General features: G+C 37.6%; 1 protein-coding gene across 1 annotated transcript in view; it reads left to right on the top strand.

Moving 5' to 3' along the window:
* cadpsa (Ca2+-dependent activator protein for secretion a) overlaps positions 1 to 14,843 on the top strand; it is a 258,999-nt gene that overhangs the window by 198,409 nt on the left and 45,747 nt on the right. The window contains 4 exon segments of the mRNA XM_028575343.1: positions 6,933 to 7,088; positions 8,272 to 8,419; positions 11,575 to 11,649; positions 13,672 to 13,755. Coding sequence (XP_028431144.1) covers positions 6,933 to 7,088; positions 8,272 to 8,419; positions 11,575 to 11,649; positions 13,672 to 13,755 — 463 coding nt within the window.

Raw genomic sequence — 14,843 nt, 5'->3', positions numbered from 1 at the left:
TTTAGACCCAAATTAGCTTTATTTTATTGTAGTCATTGTCTATGGAGCAGTTCTACACTCTAGACTTGATGGCATCACAAATTTGAGTTTTAGCACTCTAGTTTTTGGATTTTGGAGAGAGTTCATGTTAACAAATATTTTTGGACTGTCTTAGCCCATAGGAATAACAAAGAATGAGGGTCTTGTCTTGTGGAACGTTTTTCTGCTAGTATTTTCTGCTAGTGAACTTCATACTAAATGTTCATACTAGAGATGTTCAAATACCAATACCAGTATGGGAAAAGCCACCGATACTGCCTAAAATACTGGTATCGGTATCGGCGAGTACTGGAGTTTATGCACCGATCCGATACCACGTAATTTAGCCCTGAAGAAAATCTACTTTTAAAGTAGTTTTTTTCTGTTCTTTTTTTGTCAAACTGCATATTGAAAGAAACTTGTATGGCATTTATTCTCTGTATTTGTTCATGTTTCACAAAGAGTTTAACAACAGTGATGGCAAATTATATCACATCCATACAGGGATAGTAGTATACAGCTGTTAAAACATAATAAACTATATGTATTTTTTAACACACTGGTATCAGATTGGGTCTCGGTATTGGCCGATATTGGCCAAATGTCCAAAGTACCAAATCTAAAGCTGGGCATTTGTGGGAGGTTAACACTTGGCACTGTTAACCTCCCACAAAATGCCTTTTTCCAGTTGAGCTTTTCTCCGCCCAACTGGATGACAGCTAGTTATAACTCAGAGTGTGTATCAGCTTTGTACAGCCTGAGACATGCACACATGTCTTGGCATCTGTCTTATGAACCTATTACATATGTATACCAAAAACATTTTTTCTTTTCTTTAAAGAATATTTGTAGATATTGTTGATTGTGAGGTTTGTACTCTAAATCAGTCAAATAGTTTAGTATCTAATGTTTTTTTTTACAAACTTAGTTTTCCCATGATTTATACACATGATAAGATCAAAACTGTAGCAGCAATTTTCAGATTGAAACGTTTGTAAAGTAAACTTTATGTAGCCCTTTCCAAAACAAAAGACAAAAAGAAGAGGCATAGATGCAAAACTAGAAAACATGCAATTATTATGTCAGGAAAATGTGAATACATATTAGAATTTTAAGATGTTTATGATCTGCACTCTCTTAACCTTTTTGAGATTTTGAGGAGGACCTTACCAAAGTTTAGTAGCTGCATCGCCCAGGGTAATTTGCACAGCATTTATAAATAAATACACTGGTTTGGTTTAGTGGCAGGCTCGGACTGGCCATTATGCGACCAGGGTTAACCGTCAGAGACCCACAACACCGCCGGCGATTTCAACCAACATTACTGTTTATATGAGGCTGGAGCGGGCTCTAAAATGCAGATATTGATATCATATGAAACAACATGATCTTAAACATCTTGTGCCCTATCTTGCACTCAGCGCAATTGCCTTTGTACACCGACGCATGTATCATTCTTATTTTGCACCCGACGCACAACAGACTTTTCCCTCCACAGACGCACGTCGGTAAATTAGGGAATGTATTTGCGCTCCCGGGGGCGGTTCAGTGAAAAGAGGAGGCATGTTCAGTTGCAAAAGTTCCCTGGTGCTATTTTGCAGTTTCAGAAAACAATTCTGCCACTGACCAGGAAAAACCTGGTCTAAAGTCAGTGGCGCTAGTCTAAAGTCAGTAGCGCGTTATTCAGATGCTATTTTAGGCGCGCATGCTTGGCCGTAATGTAGCGTGTGCACAACACGCATACACTTCTCTCATCTACACGGACGCAGTAGTTCCCATTTTTGCAAACCATACATAATTACAAGGAAAAATATTACTGAAAATGCGCTTCAGGTGTTTGGATAGGTCAGAAGGCATTTTACAGTACAGTCCTCAAAAAGTCCCAGCATTCTTTGTGGCTTGTTGTGTTTTACACAACATTTCCATGAATCATGGATGTGTTGATGACATAAATGAGGAAATATTAGAGGACTTAAGATGACGTGAGGTTGAACTACGGTGTGTTTGGACACTCCGGCGGGATCTGGTCCGGGAGTGGCAATGCGCGATGCGCTCCTGGTGGAGCGGGTGGACGGAGATGGAGTGGGGGGGAGGAGGAAGGGGCACAACAGGAGCAGGTGGTGCGTTTGGAGGCCCACGCTCCATGGCTGCAGCAATCCTCTCCAGACTTGAGGAGATGCGCCCGACAGGAGCAGCAACATCGCCACCCGGCCTAGACGGGCATTTATTACTTTGCCTCATCCCAGACAGCTCCCGCTGGCGTGCGCCAGGCAAATCCACCGTCATAATAGCAACCCGCCATGGAACAAGCGCGCCTGCTCTTAAAGGGAATGTGAGATGACGCTCTGATTGATTTATTGCACGTTACGCCCAAACCACACCTAGCTACTTCAGACTATTGCTACCAACCATGTCACGCTAGCTTGTTGCGATGTTAGCTAAATTATGCTCCAAAGGCTAAATTTCTGGCGAGGGAAAAACTGGCAAGGTCTTTTTTGGTTAGTTTGGGTTATTTTAGCCTATTCTAAAATGGTGTATTTGGTGTAATATTTCTGCATACTGGGGGCCCTAAACAGTCTTGGAGTTGAATGAATTGGGTCTGGCTGGAAAGCTGAGACTCTTGTGGATTGTGAGCCCAAATGTGTTCATGTGTACTGTGGTAGTCCCCATAGTAACCATTTCATTCCAGTGAATCCATTTTTAAAACTTGACCTCACTATTTAAAGTGAGCTGTTGTGACCTCGAGGATAATCACAGCCTCATGAAACTTTACAAACATTAACTAGAGAGTTCCAGCGGGGCATTCAGAGGATGGATAGCTTTCATTGACAATAAGGGGGTTTCTCAACCATTTACCAGAACAGATGTGATATTCTCACAGAACTCTCTAATTGTCAAAAGTTTTTGAAACCAAATCACAGCACGGATTTTTCTATGGTGTTCCTCGAGGTCTTGGTGTCTTAATGTGGTCTTTTGGAGAGACTTCTGACCATTTTTATTATTTCTTGAGTGACCAAAAATGGTAAAAATTTGGACAAAATCTCTGTAACCAATGGTATCAACCCCAAAAACTGCCGCAACAACTTATGAGACATAATTGAGCATGATAATGGCCAACATAAGAGCAAACCGTACGTTACGGTACACATAAGCTTTAATGCGTGGATGTTGGCCTATATTGTTGTTAGATTCCTGGCCTGAATTATTATTCCAGTCCCTGTTTAGTTATATAAGCAATTTAACATTATTTATTTGTTGGAACAATGTGTAATAGCCTCTGATTTCAGTGAAGGTTTTCTATTAATATGTATGTGATCTTGTGAGTACTATCATTAAAAACACTCTACATATCAAACCCTTGACACATTGTCTATAGCACTTTGAAAAGTTAAGCGAAACACACCAACAATGGGTATCAGAGGTGTAAAGCTCCTTCATACGCTGCAGCTTCCTGCAGAGTGTGACGCTGTCACCGCGGCACATCCATCCCTATTCCCTCATCAGGAATCTTGTGTATACACATTTTCTTCACTTTATATTTAGCAACAAATTCACCACCCAAAGAAAAGATGCCAACGGATTAGGTTGACATTTGCGAGTTGCAAGCTCAGGAGAATTGGAAGAAAAGCCCACACAGGCTTTCCAAAAAGACCCGTGGAGGCAGGTTTAGGCGTATATACCTGAATACTAAAGCTGTGGCAGTGTGTTGTCTATGTCAGTGTTTTATACAGGCCCAAAGCCACGTTTATGCCAACGTTAGGGCATGCTGCGTGTGGATGGATGGAGAAGGTAATGACTTGGAAATGGAATCCCAACATTTTCACTCCCACAACTGTATTTGTATTTGCCTAGCAGGCATGTGGTTTAACTTCTTCATCATTTCTAGACTAATTTCTGTCTTTGTCATTTTCTCTCTATTTCTCAATTCATAATGTGTCCCTTGCTTGTTAATTCACCTAATTATTCCATACATGCATTGTCTATTCTGTGTAGAAAAATGGTTTACAGATACAAACAAGACTAAGAGTCTACAGCCATGCTGGCAGCTCTGTGAATAGCTAAATAACATCAGCATGCTAATATACTCACAGTGACAACATGTGCTAATTAGGATTAAACACATAGTACAACTGAGGTTAATAAGTTTGTGGCAGCTCCACTCAATATGGCTCCATTATCAATTCAGATTTCCCATCGAGCTAATGAGAGCGTGGGAGAAAAGGCGACGCTCCAACATTTTAAAACTCCGGTCTGTGCTCAACCCAATTCCTTTCATTAGTTACACTAACAAAATGAACTCAAAACTCTTTAGCCATGCCTCACTGTTGCCGTTTATAGTGATTAATTCCTTTAGAACTGCCAGTAAAAGCCTGTGTAATAGATGTCCGGTTATACTGTCTGGTTACTAGAAATTAATCTACACCTTGTCTTTATCCTCGACCTTCCACTTCCGGGATTGTTCGGGTGTCGCCAGGAAATTCCGCTGCTCCTCAGATCTCTGCAGGGTAAAACCAGACAGCTAGCTAGAATAGCTGTCCAATCTGAGTTTTCTGTTGCACGATTAAAACAACTTTTGAACGTACACATGTTCAACCAACAACAAGTTCCTTCCCAAGGCGAATTCTGCAGAGGCACCGTGGTTCCGTCCGGCGCTTAGCACTGCTGCGGGGACTATCCAGACCCAGACCTATCTCCACCACAGTATTGTGGAGATAGGTCAGCAATGCGAGACTAATCCGCACCTGCCAGCCAATCAGAAACGAGGATCCTCAGTAGCATGGCATAATTGTCAATACACAACACAGTACTGTATGACAGAGGTCTTTTCAAAATCATCTAAAAATCTAAATGAATATAATCCTGGTCCTAGAAGTCCTTCACTTTACCTGTATACCGGTAAAAGTTTTTTTCCCGGGACATTGACATTGACTTTTAAATTTGTAATTTTCTGAGTAGGAACACTGAATATAAGAACAATTAGGCCCGGCCGGTATTATTCCTTTCCTCTTGTTTCTGTTTTTGTATGTAAATGAAATACACATTGCAAAATGTAAGCAATATTTAGTTTTTCTGAGCACTTGCTTTGTCCGGTCCTGTCCTGTCCTGTCACGCACACACACACACACACACACACACACACACACACACACACACACACACACACACACACACACACACACACACACACACACACACAAACAAACCCACTAATAACAAAAAGTTAAAATGATACCTCAGTCAAATGTAAAAGCCTGCTTTTACATTAATGCAACATGAGTAATAATCTGATTTCATAATATATATAAGAGTCATAGGTGACATTTTTCTACACTTATGTATGTATGTGTAGTAAGCTTAAATTTCATTGAGAAGGAAAATAAATATGAATATCAGTATTTCCAGTACTGTACTGTACATGCAGAATACATTTATACATTTAGTGGTGCATCAAAAGAATCTACTAGGAAACCACAGATGATTTTAGCGTGTGTTTTCTCATCTCTTGACATCTTGGCACCTCTTGTGTGTGGTATCCAATTAAAAATATAGTCTGTTACAAGTGATACTTCTTTCAAATATTAGAATAGGTATCAGATAACTACTACATCTGTTGGTTTAATTCAAAATACATGAGACAATCAACCTGATTTATCCATAAAATCAAAGTAGCCATTCAAGCATTTGATTTAGAGCCAACACCATTGTTTTCCCCTTTTCAAAGCTCTGTCTGTAAAATGCTAAACTGTGACCAGTGGTGGAAGAAGTATTCAGATCCTTTACTTGAGTAAAAGTACTAATACCACCCTGTACAAATACCCTGTTACAGTAAAAGTCCTTCTTTTAAAATTTTACTTAAGTAAAAATATGTAAGTATCATCAGGAAAATATTAATAATATAAGTAATTCAAGTATTAAAAGTAAAAGTACTCAATGCAGTAAAATCCTCCCATTTTAGAAAGTGTAAAGGATCCAAACAATTGTGTGTTTAATGTTTATATATATATATATATATATATATATATATATATATATATATATATATATATATATATATATATATATATATACACACCTTCTCACTCAATGCGTTTCCTTTTTATTTTCATGACTTTTTACATTGTAGATTCTCACTGAAGGCATCAAAACTATGAATGAACACATGTGGAATTATGTACTTAATAAAATAGTGTGAAATAACTGAAAACATGTCTTATATTTTAGATTCTTCAAAGTAGCCACCCTTTGCTTTTTTATTAATAAGGGAAAAAATTCCACTAATTAACCCTGACAAGGCACACCTGTGAAGTGAAAACTATTTCAGGTGACTACCTCATGAAGCTCATTGAGAGAACACCAAGGGTTTGCAGCGCTATCAAAAAAAGCAAAGAGGGGCTACTTTGAAGAATCTAAAATATAAGACATGTTTTCAGTTATTTCACACTTTTTTGTTAAGTACATCATTCCACATGTGTTCATTCATAGTTTTGATGCCTTCAGTGAGAATCTACAATGTAAATAGTCATGAAAATAAAGAAACACATTGAATGAGAAGGTGTGTCCAAACTTTTGGCCTGTACTGTGTATATATATATATATATATATATATATATATATATATATATATATATATATATATATATTTCATTTATAATAAAACATTTTTTGAAACATATTTTGTGTGCAAAAATCTTAATGTGTAAAGTATCTATTTACTAAAGCTGTCAGATGAATGTAGTGGAGAAAAAAGTACAACATTTCTCTCTGAAATGTAGCGGAGTAGAGGTAGAAAGCGTCATGAAAAGAAAAGAGACTCAAGTAAAGTACAAGTACCTCAACGTTTGGATTTTAGTACAGTACTGGAGTAAATGTACATAGTTACATTCCACCACTGACTGTAACCTGTGGCCCTGCAGTAATGGCTCGGGGACGTCCGAGGATCTCTTCTGGAAGCTGGACGCTCTGCAGACCTTCATCAGAGACCTCCACTGGCCAGAGGAGGAGTTTGGCAAACACCTGGAGACCCGACTCAAGCTGATGTCCAGTGACATGATCGAATCGTGTGTGAAACGGTAAGATGCCGTTTAAATATTCACGGGTGTGATTGCAAGCAAAATAACAGTTCTATTAATCATTTGTATGTGTTCTAGCAATAATGTGCAGAGGTGGCAAAAGTACTAAAATATTGTACTCAAGTAAAAGTACCAATACTTTGATGAACTATTACTCAAGTACAAGTGAAATTACCTATCTGAAAAATGACTCAACTAGTTCATTTAAAATGTACTTTAAGTAAAAGTTACTTAGTTACATAACAATAAAAACTAATTGGCAATTTGCTATTACTCGTGAGAACTTCGTTTGAAGTACCAATGCACAAATACTTACCAAAACATGCTTCTGCAGATTAGATGCTGCCAGTTCACATCTGGCATTGCATGATGATACTGTTGGCCCTCTTGAATTTAAATGAACAACAGTCTTTCACATGGATTTCCGTCCTTTTGGGCAGCAGAATTTAATGTTTCAGCTAGCATTTCTACTGAAACTGTCTCTGAACCGTCGTCGCTCAGCTGATCCCCCTCCATCTCCTTCTCAATCTCCTACAGAAAGACTTGGCGCCTGGTAGGCAGCCCAATGCTGGGGGAGTGTATCTTTAACATGAGGAGATGCAGTGGAATCACTTTTGGAAATTAGCAAGTGACACAACAATACTAATTAGGTCTCTCCATCGATTACACATTTTAATCGCATGGTTGTCCATAGTTAACTCACACGCACATTTGTTTCATCTGTTCTAAATGTACTTTAAAGGGCAGCTATTGTACTACTTTTCTGGTCTTAGGGTTTCAGTATTGCGCCATCGTTTGGTTCCTGGCAGTGTGGAGAAGGCGTCATACTACTTCATAGTACTCATCACCTCAGTATTATTTTTTTGTGATTTAACAATATTTTTATTCTTTTATTTTTTAACAACATACAACTTTTAACATTAACCCCCTAGCCCCCCCCCCCTTTTATGGAATAAAAAAAAAAAAAAGACGCCAAGTGTAAACATAGCATGGGGGGTAATTTACTCCGTTTAGGATTGACTCATCTCCCAGAACAAATAATCTTGGGCTGAATAGAACCTGGGTCCCTGCGGTCCAACATAGGTTATCATGTATCCCGGTCCAAAATTCCTGGACCTTATATCACCTCAGTATTTGTAAAATTCTGGCTACGGCCCTGTTCATTCCTTTTCCTTCTCTAAAGGACACGGGCAGCGTTTGAGGCCAAGCTTCAGAAGAGCAGCCGGGCCACAGACTTCCGCGTGCCACAGTCCATCTGCACCATGTTCAACGTCATGGTGGATGCCAAGGCCCAGTCAGCCAAGCTGTGTGCCATGGACCTGGGGCAGGAGGTAGGAGACGCGCAATATGTCTTGGAAAGTCATTTTCTTTAACCCTCAAGTTATCTTTCCATCGTGAAAGTCAACAACACATTTGCCGCTTTTTCAGTGTTTTTTTTTTTTTATGTTTTCAGTGCTTTTTTTCACTACCATGTATTAACACCACTAATACCAACTTACGACCACTTTTACAAAAATTTTAGAAACTCATTCGAAATTATACCTAATTGTTGAGTTAAAAAAGCAGAAATTATGAATTATTTAGACTAATATTAAAGGCTGGATAATCACAGACTGGTATATGTCAACGTTCAGTCAGGATACTGTTTCGAAACCATTTCAATTGTTTTCTGGTCAAATTGAATGAAACACCCAAAATTCAATAAAAGTAGACATCCAATCATTCGTTGTATTTGCAAATATTTGCATTATATGGAACCATCCGTGTTCTTTTTAGGTAATTAAAATTGGGTATTTAAAAGGAAACCCATATTTCATGGGCGCCTGCGGAGCTCACCTGGTAGAGCGCACGCCCATATAAAGAGGCTTAGTCCTAGACACAGCGGGTTCAACTCCTGGCGGAAATAAGGGACTGAAATGCCCAAAAAATAATCTTAAAATAAATAAATAAAGGAGACCCATATTTCTGATATAGAAACTTTGAAAAATTGTCAAATTTGACACACAAGGGTTAAATGAGTGGGAGCCCTCTTTTGGGTTAATCGTTTGAACTTTTATAAAAGTAATTGTGTGCACATCCCACCTTCTGGCAGGTGCAGGACAAATGAGAAATACTAAAGTGAAAAAAATGCAAAGGCAACGTTTCGACCCTGCTGGGTCTTCTTCAGGCAAAATGTTGCCTGAAGAAGACACTTTAATCATTTGAACTTACCTTGGACATCGAAAAGTCCCCCTATTTGTTTCTCAAAGCATTTAAAGATCACTTAGTTGTGGAGCTGAATACAAATGAATGTGTGTTTCTATTGTGAATGGCCTCGGCAGATAAAGGTGGGGAAGTATTTTTCTCTCTCTCTGTTTCTTTGTCTATCACTTTTCTTTTTTTTGTCTTTTTTTCATTATTCACATAATTTCACATGTGCATGTCACCTCTATCTTTCTCCTTTTCTGCTGCTTTTCTCCCTCCTCTGTGTCTTGTGAAAGTTTGTCAGAGACTGGGTAAGTGTGGCTTATCAACGAATTCAATTGAAATCTCACCCTCCAGTTCCCAAATGTATAATTAGTCATCAGTTTTGCCTGTCTGTCTTCCTCCACTTGAATTGTTTGGATTCCATTAGCATATGTGTAGATACTATTGAATATACATGGGGTAGAAGTGAGAGATCTCATATTTCACAGTCTTGAGACTGATACCAATTGCTGACAATGAATTAATTATTGCTAATTCCTTCAGTGTTCTGTTGGTGCTACACGGCTAAACAAAAGGATTCCTCGCACTGATCCTGCTTCTGGGTTTCCATGGCAGCAGGAGTCAGCATCCCAAAGTCCTTCCCTGGGCTCGGCTTCGTAGAAGAACCAGGAGGGGCTTTGGAATGATTAGAAAGCATGTCATTCATTTACATGCAACTAATAAAAATAACTAATAAAAAACAATAAAAATGTAATAAATAAATAGCGTAATTCATAAATAATTAGGCCAAAATAAAAAAGGCTATTTAAACAAACACCTAAAACAATAAATGAATAAAAAGTTAATGCAATGGAAAATAATGTAAAAAATATAAAAGATCTCAATTTTGCAACTTGACATTGTTCTAGTAATGAGTGCTGTGCTCTAGTAATGTGTGTGTTGGTTCATATTCTTGAATCCTCCCATCCTTAGAAAAAACTGATTGATTCATAATGACTTTTGATTGCAAATGAAATCTAAGTCCGTACAGTATTTATGTAGTGTTAACAGAGCTGTAACATTTTCAAATTTTACTGTACAATTAATTGTCTCAGAAATGATTGCGATTAACAATATACTTGTCTCTTTCAGTCAAATTTCAAAATATTTATTTATGTGTTACTTTTTGAAATGAATAGAGTTTTGAATGAATCCCAGAATACAATTTTTGGTAATATCACTGTTATATGACCCAGATAATATTATAACAAGTATGCAGCCTATGAAGTAAACCACGCCTCTTTATTATCATAAAACATTGTATTGTATTCATCCAGAATACTCTGTATATAAATACATACATAGCAGCAGAATGTATCTGACACATTGAAGTAAGAGCTTAAAGCTTTAGTGCGTAACTTTTTGATATTAATGAACGTCCATTACATTCAAGCCGTTGCCAAATGAGTTGCTACAACGCTAATTAAGACTTTCAGCTCCACACAACTCTCTCTGTGTTTCTCAGTATGGCTGTGTTCAGAAGATTGGGTCGTCAGGCGACTTTTGCGCACAGAAGCTCGAGTGAAGTAATTACCTCTTCTAGGGAGTCCATCGTGTTTTTTTAATCCTCCTTGTCCTCCCTGGCAACTAGCAACTGTGTGGGGGTGGTGCGCAGTCACGGAAGGCTTGTATCACGTGGACGCGCCGACACTGTTGTTGTCATTACTTAGAATTCCTCATGGGGGCGACTAGAAACTACGCACTATAGCTTTAAGCCACTACATTTGGCACTTTTTTTTTTTTTTTTTTTTTAAGGAGCTACTTGATCCAGATTGAAGGTTCTGATTCTTTCTTTGGCTAAGTACAGAGAGCTCCCAAAGTTGACAACAGACAATTTGAATTTTTGCCTGTCATCAAGTTATAGAATTAATATTAATTATTTACATCTGATATGATCTCCTGCCACCTATACTGGTTATTCTATTCATTTCAATTCAATTTCATTTATAGTGTCAAATCATAACAAGGAGTTATCTCAGGACACTTTACAGAAGGTCTAGACCCTACGCTATGATTCTCTTAATAATCATCATGGTAAAGATGTGATTGGTGGAGACCATGTCTTAAATATCTTTCATCAGCAACATTTTATTGTGATAGCATAACTATTACAGACACATTTTCCTATGGTAAAAGATGGATTCAGTACAAATGAATATAGGTCAATGTAAGTCCAGTGCTTCCCTTTAATGTCACTTGATGGTGGGGTTCCTAAGTGTGAATGAGAGGAGTAACATGTTTCTTTTTCCTTCCTCTGCAGAGACAATACCATTCGCAAATTGACAATCTGATTGACGAGACGGTGAAGGAGATGATAACCCTGCTAGTAGCAAAGGTACAAAATAATACCGTTGTGTCTGTATATTGTATCGTTGTGTTCTGTCGTTATCATTGTGTTCTGCCGACAGAAGCTCTGTTCTGCTCTCTGTTCTGTTCACAGAAGAAGTGCGACGAGATCTCGTCGAGGTAAAAAGTGTCTCGCAATATCAGTACACAAGTGCAGAGCAGCAGCCTTGAAATTAGCATAGAAGATCGCCCGCCCGTTCTCCAAAGTTGACTCTAAGTTTACTTTTGGAGAAAAAAAGACAAAATTTCTTCCTTCATCCTATAATGGTCAAATAAATCGATATAGTGGCTTATTTCTTTGTTTAGTGCTGCAATGAATAAAATGCAGAGGAGGAGAAAAGAGAATACTGTAAGTCTTCACAAAAGAGAGAGTTTGATGGTAATTCTTTGTGCTTTAGAACTTATCAATGTGAAACAATAGTAAAACAAGCTTTATTTCTCTCTGTCTACTTTACAATGACAAATTAAAGTACGGAACATTTGGTCTCAACTGGTCTCTACTACTGCCAGAAAAGGCTTAGTTATGTTGTAACCTTGGTTCTCTGATTGAAGAGACACTCTCTCCACCATACATATGGAACAAGTTACAGTGTAACTGTAGAATCTATCGGGTAGAATCTATCTCTGTTGATCCTGTTCGTTTATTTGCTGCTTTCATGGCTGTACTAACTAACTACAAACTGGGCAGTTAATACCAACACACAGGCCAGAACACAAACAGAAATTCTGTCACGAAACGGAAATTTCAAAAGGAGAAATTACTGGCATTAGCATTGTTGTCGGAAAAGATAGTATTTCAACTTTGCATGTTTCTTTAATATCTGATGACGGTCATTTTTGGATTCATTACAGAAAATATATTACATATTGGACCTTTAAGGTGATGCAACACAACCATGAGAGATGCAAAATGACCACAAAGAGTTACAAAAAGACTACACAGGCTCTCCAAACAATGACAAAGTGACACAAACCAACTATGAAGAGCTTCATGGACACTTCAAACGATCGCAATAAGACTCCAAACCAGAGAAAGATGCTGAAGTATTAACCTCAATGGTTGTAATCTTCAATCTGATCGAATAGAAATCACCAAAATTGGAGCTACAGGGTTTTATGCTGACATGGACAATATGATGTATCTGTATTTTAAACTGTACTACAATAGAATAAGGACTTCATGCACCGACATTGAAATAGACAAACACAGGTTAATGCTTTTACAATTTAACACACTCATTAAACACTGGTCACAAATGAAAAGTACCGTTTTTTTACTATCAGTACTACCTCCTGACTTTTACAAGACTTTTGATTGTAACAGACTATTATTACTTTGTGGTACAGTAAACTAATTCCCCTGCTGCTTTTCTGGCTGGACCGTAGGCCCTACAACCTTCAAACTCAGTCACTGAGTGATGAAGTTCAGTGTTCTGTTGCCCTGTCAAACTGTATTGGTGTGGCACAAGGCTTCAAATTTAAATTCAAATTTTATTTGTCACATACACAATCATACACAGTACAATGTGCAGTGAAATTCATTGTGTACTTGTTCTGGCTCAATGAAAACAATAACAATAAAATTCATAAAAATAGTAATATACAAGATAATAGATCATAAAAGATGGTAAACATGTTGAGATCTTCAGAGCTGCACTTGTTTGTAATTTCCCCACTGGGGATCAATAAACAGTATAATTACTATTATTGTACATATCCCAGTCTGTGCGGTCCAGAGCATCTTGTAAGGCGGCCTCTGATTGGTTAGTCAGCGTATCACCTCCCTTTGCACCGGGGCTTCCTGTTTTAGCCGTCGTTTATATTTTGGCACGAGGAAAATTGCATCATAGTCAGATCTGCCGAACCATACTCAAACAGCTAGCAACTGCCACTCGGCTCCACAGCGCTTGCCGGCGGACTCCTAGTTTTGTACGATATCATACAGACCCATTCATGCAATTGCTTTGACAAGGGTTGGGCTAATCTTAATTGTTCTTCTCCTCTTTCTCAGTTTATGGTCATCCTAGAGAGTGTGTTGGCCAAGCTCTCCAGATATGATGAGGGAACACTCTTCTCTTCCTTCCTATCTTTCACAGTAAGTAGCACATGAACATTCTTCCAACACCATCGTCCTTTTCTTTCTCAAACCCATTCCAGCAGACACTCGTCAGCTTCATTGTTGGGTATTGCTTACCTCCAACTTTAACTTACTAACTGAGTTCTAATGCTCAATAAGTCTTACAATTATAATGGACATTTTGAATATTTTCACTTCTGGGTTTCTCTTTTTAATAAATGTGTAAATACATTGATGATTGACAAGTCTTTATTTGCAATGACATTTCTTGGGATTCTATATATAATATATAAGGTTCTCCTATTTGATCAATCCTTGATCCTGTTTGTTCAATCATCATCTTAACAAAAAGGCTTTTAAATTACCGTACATGTAATGATCAATCCTGCTGGTTTTAAAATGTTTAGTTTTTTCATTCACATCTTTTTTGTTGTTGATACTTTTATTGCTTTTATAACTTATTCACTTAATTTACAATCCATAACAGTCCAGTACAATTCTCTTATCATCGCAATGTTTTTTTTAATATATATACATGCAATCCACCCAGTGATGATGATAATAATAATAATAATAATAATAATAATAATCATAATCATAATAATCATAATAAAAGGCAACAATAAAAGCAAGCTAACTACATAACTAAGGGAAAATTAAAATCAAAACAGAATTAAAAAAAAAGATAAATAAGAAACGTAAATAATAATAAAACGAAATATATACTTGTGCCACTTCTGCACATACACACCTAAACTTTTACTTAAGTAAACGGCTAATTCATCAATTCGTCAATTTGTCTGTGATAAATATAATGAATAAATTCATTTATCAATCAGTCTGTCAAATAATTATGAGAACTATGCTAAGGAAAGGTCGGAAAGTAAATAAATAAATACATAAATAGCTTTACATACCAGTAATTTACATACATTTACAACTTACATCAATTGGCATTGATATATACTGTACTGTGTGTGTGTGTGTGTGTCTGTACGTGGGCACATTTACTCCGTTCTTTAAGCTCTGATGCTAATTTGAATACAGTTTGACCTTTTTTGAATTCTCCCTGAGCACCAAATAGCTTAACACCTCAGCAGGTTTCC

The sequence above is a fragment of the Perca flavescens genome, chromosome 4 (assembly GCF_004354835.1).
Source record: "Perca flavescens isolate YP-PL-M2 chromosome 4, PFLA_1.0, whole genome shotgun sequence".
NCBI lineage: Eukaryota > Metazoa > Chordata > Actinopteri > Perciformes > Percidae > Perca > Perca flavescens.
Note: the sequence above shows the minus strand (reverse complement) of the source record. Positions and strands in the feature narration are given on the sequence as shown.